The sequence below is a fragment of the Cynocephalus volans genome, chromosome 15 (genome assembly GCF_027409185.1).
Source record: "Cynocephalus volans isolate mCynVol1 chromosome 15, mCynVol1.pri, whole genome shotgun sequence".
In the NCBI taxonomy this organism is placed as follows: domain Eukaryota; kingdom Metazoa; phylum Chordata; class Mammalia; order Dermoptera; family Cynocephalidae; genus Cynocephalus; species Cynocephalus volans.
In genome coordinates, this window is record NC_084474.1 from 19299034 (window position 1) to 19312821 (window position 13788).

General features: G+C 37.7%; 1 protein-coding gene across 8 annotated transcripts in view; it reads right to left on the reverse strand.

Moving 5' to 3' along the window:
- ASPH (aspartate beta-hydroxylase) overlaps positions 1 to 13788 on the reverse strand; it is a 222123-nt gene that overhangs the window by 128474 nt on the left and 79861 nt on the right. For all 8 annotated transcript variants that reach the window (XM_063079431.1, XM_063079429.1, XM_063079426.1 and 5 more), the window contains 3 exons: positions 12471 to 12509; positions 12048 to 12083; positions 8086 to 8127 (listed from right to left, as the gene is read on the reverse strand). In XM_063079431.1, the coding sequence (XP_062935501.1) occupies positions 8086 to 8127; positions 12048 to 12083; positions 12471 to 12509 (117 nt within the window). The remainder of the gene's footprint in view (positions 1 to 8085; positions 8128 to 12047; positions 12084 to 12470; positions 12510 to 13788) is intronic.

Consider the following 13788-nt stretch of genomic DNA (forward strand, 5'->3'; position numbering starts at 1 on the left):
ACCAAGGCCTATTTGTCCTTCCAAATGCCTCACCACACAGGCATCTGTTCATTCCCCAACACCCAGACTCAGGACTTGGCTTTCTCCCTGAGCACCCAGGTCACCCAGGCTTCAGGTCACATCTTTCCATTTCCTTCTCTACCTCTCTGCTAGCATTTCCTTAGCTCAGGCCATACGACCATTGCCTATCACCAGTTAGTTTCCTAAGTGGCCTCCTGTCCGCTCTTTGACCTCCCTCCAGCTGCTTCCACCTTGCACCTGCTACCCAAGTAGTCACTTCAGAACACTAGCATGCAACCACAGGCCAGCAGCGTTTCTGCCTCTCTGACCCTCGGTTTTCTTGTCTGCAAGCAGGAATAACACCCATCTGCTGATAAAACTCAACTGCCAGACACATGCAAAGTTCTCAGCAGAGCAGGTGCGTTCAATGAAAGTCGGTCCGCTTAACCTTAAAGTCTTCCTTTTCACTATTTCTTCTGGACATGCTGGAGGTGAAAACTACCCTTTCTAGAACCCCAGAAGCTTCTTTCTTTCTTATCTAGTTCTCCTTTTCTGTCCAGAGAATGAAGATAGGAAACAGAAGAGAAGAAAGAGAAACTTCGATACCCTTCATTCCCTTCCATCCACTCACGATGAAGTTAATGTCCTCATGGTACAAAGGCCATGGAGGATTTTTAAAAAGTGGGGGAGGGTGTTCACCAGGAAATAGTCAAAACATCTAGGTGCAGTGACTATTTCATTTTAATCCTGCCGTCTCCCCTTCCCTACCTCCCCACCCCAGCAATACAGCATAATAGTAAATGTTAAAATAAATGAGCATTATCTATTAGAAATACATTAAGAAAAGGGGTTGAAGGTATTCCTTTGTGATTTTAGTCATCAAAATCCCATAATCTTCTAAAATACCAGTAAGTATAAACTGAACTGATTTTGTTATTCAACAAAATTCAAAATATTTAATATACTTCAAAATAATGACAATATGAAGAATTCTTCTGCATTTTATTGCACTCAAACAACATTAAACGGAAGCCATTAACATTATTTTTAGAAAATCCATTGATGTTGCCCGATTTGGTACATATTTGTAAAGACAAGGCTTATTCATTCAGATATCTGTAATTAAACAGTATATATATGAAGTCTCGATTTCCAGAGTTCTAGAGGTGATTATATACAAAAATCCAGTAAGACTTATTTTACTCACTCATCAGTTCTATGTCACTCCTAAATTTCCCTAAAAAAATAATGACTTTATAAAAAGTAGTGTTCTATAATTCACAATATGAAGAGCTTTATTATAATTCGGGTATCAACTCTGTATCATTCATATCACAGCTTTAGAAAATTATTGCTTTTCTTACCAACTTCTTATTTCAGGTGTCATTACACATTGAGTCAACATGCAAAACTCACTACATTGTAACTATGATCTATAATGATAAAAATATAAAATCTCTTTGATTTTAACTCTAAAAGCATGAAAAAAAAAATCACCTTATCTTAAAATAATGTTAACATAATCATTAGCTACCCTAACACATAAATAAAACCACTTCTTATGACTTTTTTTTTATAGCTCATAATTCTTTCAAAATGATGTTGTAGCTACCTTCTTTTCTAACAAAGGAATATTTTCATCACAGCAACTATTTCTGAGCCAAAATAAATCACATTAAAAAAAGAAAAAAGTCTTCAGTGTAGAAAGGAAAAGGCTCGTCCATTGTGAAACAGCAGCAGGCATCTGGCTCTGTGAGCACTTTCACACATGCTAAATCAACCCAACCAGAAGCATTATTGACTTTATCTAGTAAGAGCTGCGTAGTCTCTAAGTTCTGTGAGGGCATTACTTATCTAGCCAAAGGCAGAACAACGTTTAAGTTATGCATCAGCAATGCATATAGATTCTCTAAAAATTTAAGCAAATATTGAATGGACTACGGTTATTGTATGGTCAATTCAAGGTGCCAAAAAGCGTTTTTGTATGATATAGCTGGCCATTCTTTTTCCTTATGTCCTAACTAGGAATTGTAGTTTTTCTCCCTCATTTTGAAAAATAAATTAATGATAATTTACAACTTCCATCCAAATATTAAATTTTTTCTACTTAACCAGCTAAAAGCTACAAAAAAATCTCAAAATTTGAGTTTTAACCTGAATACTCAAAGCTAATATAGAAATTTTTGATAAGAGTATCAGTGCAGATATATACATCTCAAACCTTCACAGCTAATGATAACCTCTCTTAGTGTTTTTAAGAGTGCTAAATCTTAGTGGCTTTTTAATCATGTTTAACACAGAGTTTACATAAGTCAGTCCAACATAGTTAGTGTTAACTACTAATAATATATTAAAACCCTGCCAAGACAATTGCTGCTATATCATCAATAGAATTAACTATTGTCAGAAAAACATACATAAATGCAGGTAAGACTAAAAGCTCTTAACAAAAAAAAAAAAAATCCAATGGATCCACTAATGCTATCAAAAAAGGACATGCAGGAATGTAACATTACATGTAATTTTTGTTTCTAAAAGGAAAAAAAAAAATGCCAGTGGACTAAGTTCATTGAAAATATCTTTAGTGTTCATTCCCAAAGATCTTGATTTGCTCAGTAATTACTTCACAAGATCTATCACAGCCATCTTTTGGAGCGTATGGTTAGGCTGGTCCTCCTGTGGTAGTAGGGGCAGTCTTTTTGAAGCTTTAAGTATCTGCAAAAATAAGGGGAAATCTAAATTAAAGGACCAACCAGACAAAGACTGTGGAACTGCTTCATCTCCCCTCTACTTTTTAAAAAAACCCACCAACTAAAGTAAATGCTTTTGGGTGTATTTTTTTTTTCTTTGTTTTTAAAGACAACTTGGTAACAGAATAATTAACTACTCAGAGAAGTCCCTGGGGATTACTTCAGTGCTGATGATGAAACCCTGAGGTTCTTTAGAACACCTGAGAATCACAACTGAATTGAAAAATCTCAATTGTTTCAGAACACATGCATTAAATTTCTTTCTCCTATCAATGTTTTCACTGTATTAAAAAGAAACCAACAGAAATCTAGTATGGTATTTGAAAAATAAATACAGAAAGGATTTTCAAAGAACAAGTGGGCACTGTAAGTTATATTTAAAATATGTTCGTTTAATAATTTTATTTCAATGTTTAATGTTGATAATACAAGTATAAATGGTTGGTAAGTATATAGTATCTTAAAAGAAGTAAAATTCATTCCTATCAAACTTTTTACAAATACCTTCTCATTCCAGACTTTAGTATCTGATATGTTTTACTGCCACGCATTAGATTTATGTTACAATTAGATTAGAAAAGGAGCTGTGCACATAAGGGCCAGCCAAATTGTGACATGTCTAAAGCTGGATTTTGATATTTCCTTCCTTCTTTCTTTTCTATCAATATCTATCTACCTACTTACCTACCTACCTATCTAGTTATCTAGCTAGCTATGGTGTGCATGAGTGTATTACCAAAGATTTTTACTTAAGCAGAATTGTCAGTGCTAATGTGGAGAAACTAGATATGATATGTATACCTTCATGTATCCAACAGAAATGAGTGCTTATATCCACCAAAAGGCACATACAAGAATATTCATAATAGCCAAAAACTGGGAAAAATCACTACATCCAATTAACAGAAGAATGGATAAAAATTTATATTCATAAAAAATAGTAATGAATAAGACCAAATTACTATCTTTAACAAGGTAGATGAAACTCACAAACGTGACATCAAATAACAGAAACCAGTCACAAAAATAAGAGTGTGTGTATGTGCTTCTATTTACATTAGATTCAAAAACAAACAAGGCTACTCTTTAGACAATAGAAAATTATTCAAAGTATAAATGAACTCAAAGTTCAGTTGCAATTTACAACAACACAAATAAATATATGCTCTTAAATATTTAAAGAAGGCTCTACTCAGAAGTGCTTCACTAAGGTGCAAATGACGTCTCCAAAACCAGGCCCGTCTCTCCTGCCTTCTGCATCTTCATTAAGTTCCACCACTCTCTCACAAGGACTCAAGCCAGAAACACAGGAATGATCCTCGACTCCTCCCCTCTCCCAGCAAATTATTCGCAACTCCAAATGCCAGGAAATCGATGCCTCCTTTCCATCCATTCTACCACAGTCCCGCTGCAGCCACCATTCCTGGCTTCGATCGACGCAGCTGTGTTATTCCTTACTAGTCTCTACCTCCTTCAAATCTGGATTGGATCATGGGACTCCTCTGCTTGGACTTTTTCAGTGGCTTTCCGTCACTTTTAGGCCCTGATCCAAACATTTAAACCTGGTATGTAAGATACTCCAAGAAGAGACGCCCATCTTCTTTCCCACCTTGTCTTCTCACACCCCGCAAGGTGCGCCGTCTTGGTCTTTGTTCAGTAAGCACTAGTTCCTTTGCCCCCACCTGCCAGCTCCTGTGACTTCTATCAGCGCCTCAAAACTCAGCTAAAACTAGCACAGTGACTCACAGGAATCCTGACTCACTCTCTGTGCCACCTGTTCTCAAGCTGGGGAATTACCCCTCCCTCTGTGTGCCCTGTCACCACCGTTGAGAAGTGAACTAGGAACTAATCCAGGGCAGGGACCACACTGCTGATGGCCTAGCTTCATTGGCCAGTGCAGAGGCTGTACCAAAACAATTGTTCAATAAATTTTGAATAAATCAATAATCAATGCATATTAAGCACTGATTAAACGTTAGCTGCTAAGAACATAAAGCCAAGTTCTTGCCTCAGACCTCTAGTGCTACCAGCCTCGAACTGGTGATGGGCCTTTCTGATGAGTGTGAGAAACGACTGGGTGACAGGAGGGCCTGGGAAAAGGTTCTGGAAGGACGTGGTGGAATGAAACCACTACCACTGCCATTCAACAGTGGGATGAGCTGCCAGTGTCATTTTCATTTTCAAAGAGAGAGGAGCAGCAGAATCACCCAGAAACTATGATGCTCATATGTCTCCATTCTGAAAACATAAAATTAACTTTTTTTTTTCTGGCATGGTATGACAGAAAAACAGTTAATAGACCCAGTTAGTCATACAGCCTTAAGTACTGCTTGGCAGAAAACTTTACTCCGATGAATATCTTAAATGATTCCTTCATAAACCATTCAATTTGCGCTATAATGCCAAATTGCTAGAAATATACTGTATGATTTCAAGTAAGAGTATGAATTTGAGGAGAAACGTGAAAATCTGCTAAAGGAGTAGGGATTCCAAATCCATTTTAAAAAATCTGGCACTCAAAATGATTGACTTCTAATATCAGAATGATCAATTCTTGAGATGGACCTTCTACATCTGCAAAGCACATATAAATTTATAAATATAAAAGAACAAATTTTAAACTATTGGACAATTTACTTTTCTACAATAAATCATACTTAAATCTTCAACATTACTGAGTCCTAAATGATGCATTAAGGTAGATTAAGGGAAAGATGCCAAAGAACATGACATCTCTGATTCCATCATATCGACACGACTCTCAAAACTCTCATCAGCTCTTAGGCTTTCATTTATTTAAAATGTGCTGGAAAATAGCAGCTAAGAGTGTGGACTCTGGAGCTGGAAAGCAAGGATCAATCCCAATTCCACTACTGGTTAGTTTTGAGGCCTGCTGTGCCTCAGAATTCTCATCTGTAAAATGGAAATAACTGCATGTCTACCTCTTGGGGTACTGGAACTGATAAAGATTAATCTGTGGAATGTACTTAGAAAAGCGCCTACATAATGCTAAATAAATGTTAGCATTCACTGTCCCCTACTTTGTGGCTTGATATGACGGTGATAATACTCCATGGAATTAGCAGACCAGTAAATATGTTACTATGAACTTTAAAAGGAATATTAAGACTGTGTACCCTAGCCTTAGAGTGATCAGGGAAGGCAAATTAATAATCAATTAGGTTCTGAGGTCCAGGAAAATGTGTACTAATATCCAGCATTTTGCAGAAATCCTCAATTTGAGTTTTCCACTGAATAAAATAATTTTAAAGATTAAAAGGTAGTAAGGAGAAGGGCCCTATGATCAATGTTCCTGAAGTTTCTGCAATCAGATACAATACATAATTAAACACCATTACAAAAGCAGTCAACTTACTGTACAAAAATATCACTAAAACATGTTTGTGAATATTATAACTTCACATGATTGAATTATAAAAAATATAATATGCGTTATGAATAAAACTTATAAGAAATAAGCAAACCAAGGGCAATGGTTAAAAATAACTATCGCTGACTCTCAGCCTTACATTCTCTTTTGGCAAGGTCAAATTACAACTATGCAGTGGATCAATCACATTTTTATGAATACCAAGTTACAGGTTACAACTTCTTGATCAGGTCTTTCAGAATTTAGCTTCTCTTTATCCACCTCAAAGATCAGGCTAATTAATTACTAAACAATAATAGCCACGACCAACATTTACTAGGAGTTTACTATGTGTAAGGAACTATGCACTCTAATCAAATCTTCATTTTTATGTGCTTTGGTTATTAAACATCTCATCTAAAAAAGCACCTTGTTTCATCACCCCAATCATCTGGTATTTTATATTTATGTTCCAAAGAAATTATTGGACTGGGTTTATAAAACATTCAAATAAAAGCACAGAGATTATTTGGTCAGAAAATATTATCTTTCATAACTTCACAAAAGTTAGGTAAGCATTAAAAAATATGAACTATAACTAGAAAAATATTAATGTTGTAGAAACTCATTATTTTTAGAAATACTTATAAAATAATCTTTAAAGGAATGGAACAGTTATCAAAATGCTAATTTTGTAACCTGGTCTACCTCTTCAAGAGAGAAACAGGGTACTCTGTGAAGCATCACTCGACAATGAAGAGGACACTAGCAAAAGCAGAAACACCAACTCCCCCTGCTCTATCCAGCTTTTCTAAGCACAAAATACACATTACTGCCCGGTAATCATCATGTAAAATCAATTTCTCCCTGAATTCCTTTTCTCATTCATATTATAATACCAACAATTCAGATCTCTTAAGAATTTGTTTCTGCATACTTTTATTATAAATGTACACGGTATGACAACTGTTGAAACCTAAAACATCCCATTCGCAAAATAAGCAAAGACAAGTTGAAGCTGAAGCATAACTAAAAATATTCCTTGATCCTTCCTTTTCTCAACATTTAGTATTCAATCAATTTTGGCCAGCATAATAGTTTCTAACAAAACCAATAATAATTATGCACATCACTGCCACAAAATCCAAATTAAGCATAAGGTGAAAAATATGAGCAAAGATTGAACCAATAAGTATGACACACACACACACACACACACACACACACACAATGAAAATAAAACACAGAAACAAGAAGAAATGCACACAGGAAAGAAGCAGGATATTGAAAATCCTCTCATAATGGAACATTCTTTCCCATTTCAATAACAGGAGGCTTATACAGTAATTTCTGGCTGCAGGCATAGTTTATGTCATCTCGAAAATGCACCTGAAAGCACAGGCCTTGGCTGAAATGCTTTTTCCATTCTTTAAATTCACTGATGAAAAGAGGGAACAGGTGCAGCAACGTAGGGAAGTAGGTTTAATGTAGTGGGCTGAAAGGAAAGACCACGGGGTACTGACAAGCCCTCTAATGATGCTCTCAAGGAAGGCAGGAGGTGGGGAGGAGGAGGGGTAATGGCACCATTTATGTACTATTCAACTTTCACCCTAAGGCAATTCTGACTCCATCACATGCATGGCCTGTCAATCAAGAAGGGAGCGGGGAGTAACTTCTGTTACTACCACCATCTAAAATGGCAAAATCATATGGTACTTTGACCATTAATACTCTTCAAATTCCAGCTCAGCACACATGCACTAGACGGAATCTGACGTGTATTTTCCGTTACTTTGGCATAACTGATCAAAACACAGAAAATTTTCTTTTTAAATTTAGGTACAGTTATTCCTTCTCTCAAGATTTTTGCCCTTCATAGATTATAAAGCTACTGTTAATGGCAACAGCATTTTTAAAATAGCAAAAGAGGAAAGAAAATACAATGCATCTAACAAAACATCATACCTGGTGTTTCCTGCTGTTCCTCTGCTGGGGGAACCCTTGCTTCTAGAATAAATAATAAGGTTACAATCCATTACATATTGTGACCAGCATTTAAAATACAGACTGCCAGTATTTAAGTTAATGGAGATTATTTTTATAGACTTTTAAAAAAATTCAATTGCAATTACCATAAAAACACAAGATTTTTACACTGTCATAACAAAGAATAAGCTACCACTTATTATTATTATATTAGCAAAATGTTGTTTATTTCTCAACTGTTTCGCACAACAGGCTTTACACAACACTACTTGCCTCACTAACCTCAAAACTAACAAAGGAGATAAGGACTAAAATCTAGGTTTTCACCACAATTTTGCATCACACTGATAAGAGAGCTGAGGAAAGACACTTGAAGAATCTTGTTTCTTTTTTAGAGTTTCTACTTGAAAAATTTTTACCTGATAATCCTAGTTTTAACATTAATAAAACTCATGAAAATTAAATTGAAATAGAATCTTAAAATGAAACACTATCCTTAAAAAAGCTGTTCTTGAAAAATAATATTCAAGGCAACATATTTAAGACTAGTCAAAGATGTGGATGTGAACTTTTAACATCTTGTCTTTTTCTTGGCTGCTTCAACCCAATTACAAGTGAAGAGACTACAGACATCACCACCCAATGAAATAAAGACATACTGATCTGATCTGCTCTATGAAATTACAACACATATTAATATCTTCAAATGAAACAACCCATTTAACATTACCTTAATCTAGAGATAAGATTATATCAGCTTTCCTTTTGCTCCTTAAGAACTGTTAGAGGTTTTGATGACAAGGAGTTTTTTTAATAGTACTTTCTAAAACTCAAAATATTTATGTAGCTATTTTAATCATTTTTCTTCTTGCATTAATTTGCTTCTAAGTATAAAAATGACACATGATCAAAATAGAATATTTAGAAATATTCACATAGAAGTAAAAAGAAAACAGAAGAAAAATCCACACATATTCCCTCTAAGCACTGTTATTATTCTGGCATATTTCCTTCTTACAGTGGCAGTATGGTGACTGTTCCATAGCTTTCTGTGTTGTGACTGGCTTGCTAAAAGGTCTGCCTGTTTATTTGATTCTTAATAATTTAGAGATATTAGCATTTTACCAACTTTGCTAATATTTTTTCTCAGAATTTCTTTTCTCATTTTAGGTACAAAAATGTTGTTATTAACATCACTGATGTTATACTAAAAAGGCCTTATTATCATCTCAGGTTAAATTAAATTTTCAACTAATTTTATTCTGAAAAAACATACATTCAACAAACTCATCCATCTGAAATTTATTTTCGTATACGATGTAATAAGAGGATTTTTAAAAAGGAAATAGCTAATTGATTATATCAGCACAACCCCAAAGCGTTACCTATTTTATTTATACAGCCTACCTTTTCTTATTCTAGGACTTCTGAACCCACTTCATTCAGTGTGGACATCACTACCACCAATTTGCTGAAACAGCTCCATGTTGCCAAACACAACCAAATACTTTTCCTTCCTGAAATTCCTGGGCTGCTGGGAGCATGGAACAGTCTGTTATCCTTTTGACACATTCTTCTCTACTGGTTTTCCTCCGGACACTGGTTGTTCATCCTCTAGCCAACATCACAATGTTGGGGGTCCTTACAGCTCTGTCCCGGGATGCCCTGTCTACTCTCTCTGCACTCATCCCCAAAATGATCACATCAGTTTCCATGGATTTAACACCATCTTCACGATGATGGCTCCCAAACGTTCATATCCATCTCAGATCTCACCAACTAGTTCAAATTGGCATATCCATCTTTCTACTTGATACCTCACTTGGATATCTCATATAACATCCAAACTTAACATGCCTAATAAGGAAATCTTTGATTTTCTCCCCTAAACCAGTTTCTTTCACATCCTAGTTTTCTTCTCCTCAGTAAATGGCCCAGTCAACCCACAGCTACTCAAACCAAGCCAAAGGCTCCCTTTATGCCTCCTCTTTGCTTCACAACCATCAAAAAGTCCTGTCCATTTTAATTCTAAAATAATCTCAATTTCAACACTCCCCCTCCATTCCAATTGCCATGATCTCACTCTAGGCCACCACGATCACTTCCCTGGATCAATACACAGTCATTTCCTAACAGGGTTGTCCTCTGTTCCATTCTTGCTCCGTCCTATTCATTCTCAAACTAGAAGTGGAAGTAGTTCTTTGAAACATAAATCAGATCATGCCCTATCTCGCTTAAGTAAATTCTCACTGTAACTAGAATATAATCCAAATTCTTTAGTGGGCCCTGCAAGGCCCTGACTAATCTGTCCTCAATGCTTTATTGCTTAAGCCAACTTGAGATTGGACAGTGAGATCGGTACTTTTGAACAATGAATTTGAAGGGGTAAGCATGAGGCAAGGCTGCTGCTGTGCTGCAAGAAGACAAGGAGGACTGAGCCACAGCACTAGCACTAGAGGCACAGAAGAAAGAACTGACTTGAGAAACCTTTAGGGAGTCCATTGACAGGACTTGGGATTAGCTGCAGAAGCAGAGGTAGAAGAGGACTCAACAATGACTCCCACATTTCTGGTTTGGGAATCCAAGTTGTCTATTGATGCAACCAGGAAAGATAAGGGAGGATGAGGGAAGAGGAGGCTGTGGGTATGTGACGATGACAAGCTGTCCCTCACTGTCCACTCGGCTGCTTCAGGAGCCCAGCACAGAAACTTCAGGTTGGGCTGAAAGTGCACAGCCCAGGGCCCCTATGTCTTAAACTGAGATGATAGAGGAAAAAACTATTTCTAATCCAAGAAAGGCAGGGCCAAATTACATATTATGATGTTAGTTCTTTTGTATAAAACATATGTGGGGTGGTTTGGATGAAGTTCTTCCCAGGGATTTTGGGTTTCTATTTTCTGATTCTCAGTGAATAAAAATATAGACTCAGCTATATTCCTCAGCCCATCTCCTCATAGAGAGCCCAGCCCCACTCCATGGAGATGAATCCTGCTTGCACCCAGTGGGCCCACGGCCCCTGTGCAGGGGTGGCTCCTGGCAGCTAGGTAGACAAGAATTCTCCTCCATTCCCTCCATATCTGTCTTTCCCCATTTCAGTTAATTGTACCATTATCCAGTCTGTCCAACCTAGCTCAAAAGCAGTAACATTTAATCTAAAACTGACAATTAGCCTCTCATAAATGGATCCTAGGAGTAATTTTATGAGCAAAATTCCCCGTTCCATGCTCCCAGTGGCAGCCAGCTTCTATGAAAGCACACATTTCCCACGGTCAACTTCAGGTCCCAATCCTGGGTCACAGCCCAGGCTCAGCCACTTACAGCCATGGAGCCTGGAGAAACCTGACCTCGCTCCAGTTTCAGTTCTTTGTACAAAAGTCTCTGCCCCACCTCCTCCTCAGTGTCTACCATGAGGAACAACTGAAATAACATATGTGATGAATCGTGTAAACTGTTAAGAACTACATAAATCTAAATTGCATTGAAGCCCCACTATTTAATGTATGCAACTATTTGTATTTTTCAGAAACCATCCCTTCACTTAAAAAAAAATCTTTTTTTTAAGCTGAATAACATAAAGGACCCAACTTTCAACCCATCTCTGCCCACGGCTAACCCCTTCTCACCAGGTCACCTCCTCAGAGGTGGTCACTTCCCCCTCCTGATGGGAGCCCTGTGTACCTCATCAGTTACTTTCTACTCAGTATCCTGTTTTTATTGCCGTCACTGTGCTTTTCTCAATCGCTAAATCACTTTATCATCTATGTGGCCACGAGAACATTAGCCCCGATGCACCCAGGAATTCTGCCTGCCTTTCTCCCTCTCATACACTTAGCTCCTGAGCACTGTTCAGACTGCAAAAGAAGTGCTGAATAAGTACTTGTTAAATAAATGAACCCATGCTTAATATGGAAAGTAAAACTATCGCTGTAAAATTAACTTACCTTCTGAGGTTATGTTTGAATCTTCTACAACACTATCTAAAAAAAAGCAAACACATCTTACATTAACTTGCCTCGACTCAGACCCCTAAATTAACTCATACTACTCAAATATCTAAATTTGGCTCTTTTTAGACTGGGTCTTCTTATAGAGAGAGTCAGGAGTAATCACACTAGAATATCAATTTTAATTTCTATATTATATTCAAAGAGTGTACCAAATATGGTGACATTATTCCTGTGACATGAAACCTGCACTGTAAATAGGGAATAAATGTACTGATGATACTCAATTACTTTCCTGGTGACGTGAAAATGGTCTTTCATTTCTTATTACATCTCTTCTTTGTTCTCTGAGTTTTAAGAGTTTTAACATATATAAGGGGGATGACTTGCAGGAAACACCCACTTCCAGAAAAAACTCACCTGAAATTTCTATCCCTTCATTTTCTGAAGGTTCATATACTATAAAAGAAACAGAAAAAATAATGCTTTAGCACTGCGTAACTTTCATTATAACACAAAAATTGACAACACATTTCAAGGGCAGAGACGATGTCTTATTGATCTTTGAGCCTGTGGGGCTCTCACTGGGAAACACAGATGGCAGAGCAGGCTGGGGAAGAGTTTGAGCAGCTCGAATGAAACAGACCTGAATTCAAATTCCAGGTCAGCCACTTTTTAGCCACAGGAGATGGGCAATTTCAAATGCTTTCATCCTATAGAATGGGGAAAACAAGTTCCTTCCCGACCACTTGTTACCAGGATTCAACAATTTGTTTACTCCCAGGCAACAATGAATTTCTTTTTTAAAGTTTTCGTGTCTGTGGTGGAGGTTTTGAGTTAGCTGAAGGTCTATTCTGCTAATCACCCTGGATGCCAGTTCTCACCAGGTAGAGTCCCGACTATGTCTAGGGAGCAATTCTGAGATCTCGAACCTGGAGGCAATCGCCCTCGCTGCCAGCCTGAGAACTAGAGGTTGGCTGGCAAGCCCTGGATTCGCCACCCTGCCCAGGCCCAGCACCCCGTTCTCCTTTCATTCATGGGCACAGGGCTCAGTGCGTCTCCTCTGTTCTGCTGCGGGAGAGGCGTGTCTTCCGTGCCCAAGGGGTCGCAGCTTTCTCAGGCAACCTGATCTTCCAAAATGCCTCCAATTTTCTGGTACACTATGAACAAACTTTCTTATTTTCCCAGCATGTTCATAAATTTTTCTTATCCATTTAATAAAGAAACATTTTTGAGGACCTACTATCTTTCTGACATTATTCTCAGTATTGGGCACAGCCAGGGACCATTTTTTAATATATTGTTTTGTCTTTTGGGAGCATTTGGAAGGCGAAGGAGCAGTGAATGTGTGCTCCCTCTGTCATCCGAGCGGCGTCAGCATTAAATATGCTCACACCTCCATAGACTTCAAAAACCACCACTCGCCTTTCCTGAGCCTACTTCCCCTCACCCTCTCTCCTGCATTTCTCAATGTAATTCTTCAAAGAGTCGTGGGTGTTTGATGTCTCATCTCCTCACTTCCCCTCCTCAACACACTCGCATCTGTCTTCTGGCCCAACCACCTCCCTGCAAAGGCTCTGATGAGACCACTAGTGAGCACCCTTTAATCTGACGGACACTTTCCAGCCCTTTCCCTATTAGAGCTCTTAGCAACATGCCTTCTTCCAAACACTACTGCCCCTGTGCTGTACTCCCTTCCAGTCTTTTATTTCTCCTTCTCCATCTTTCTCAGCACTTC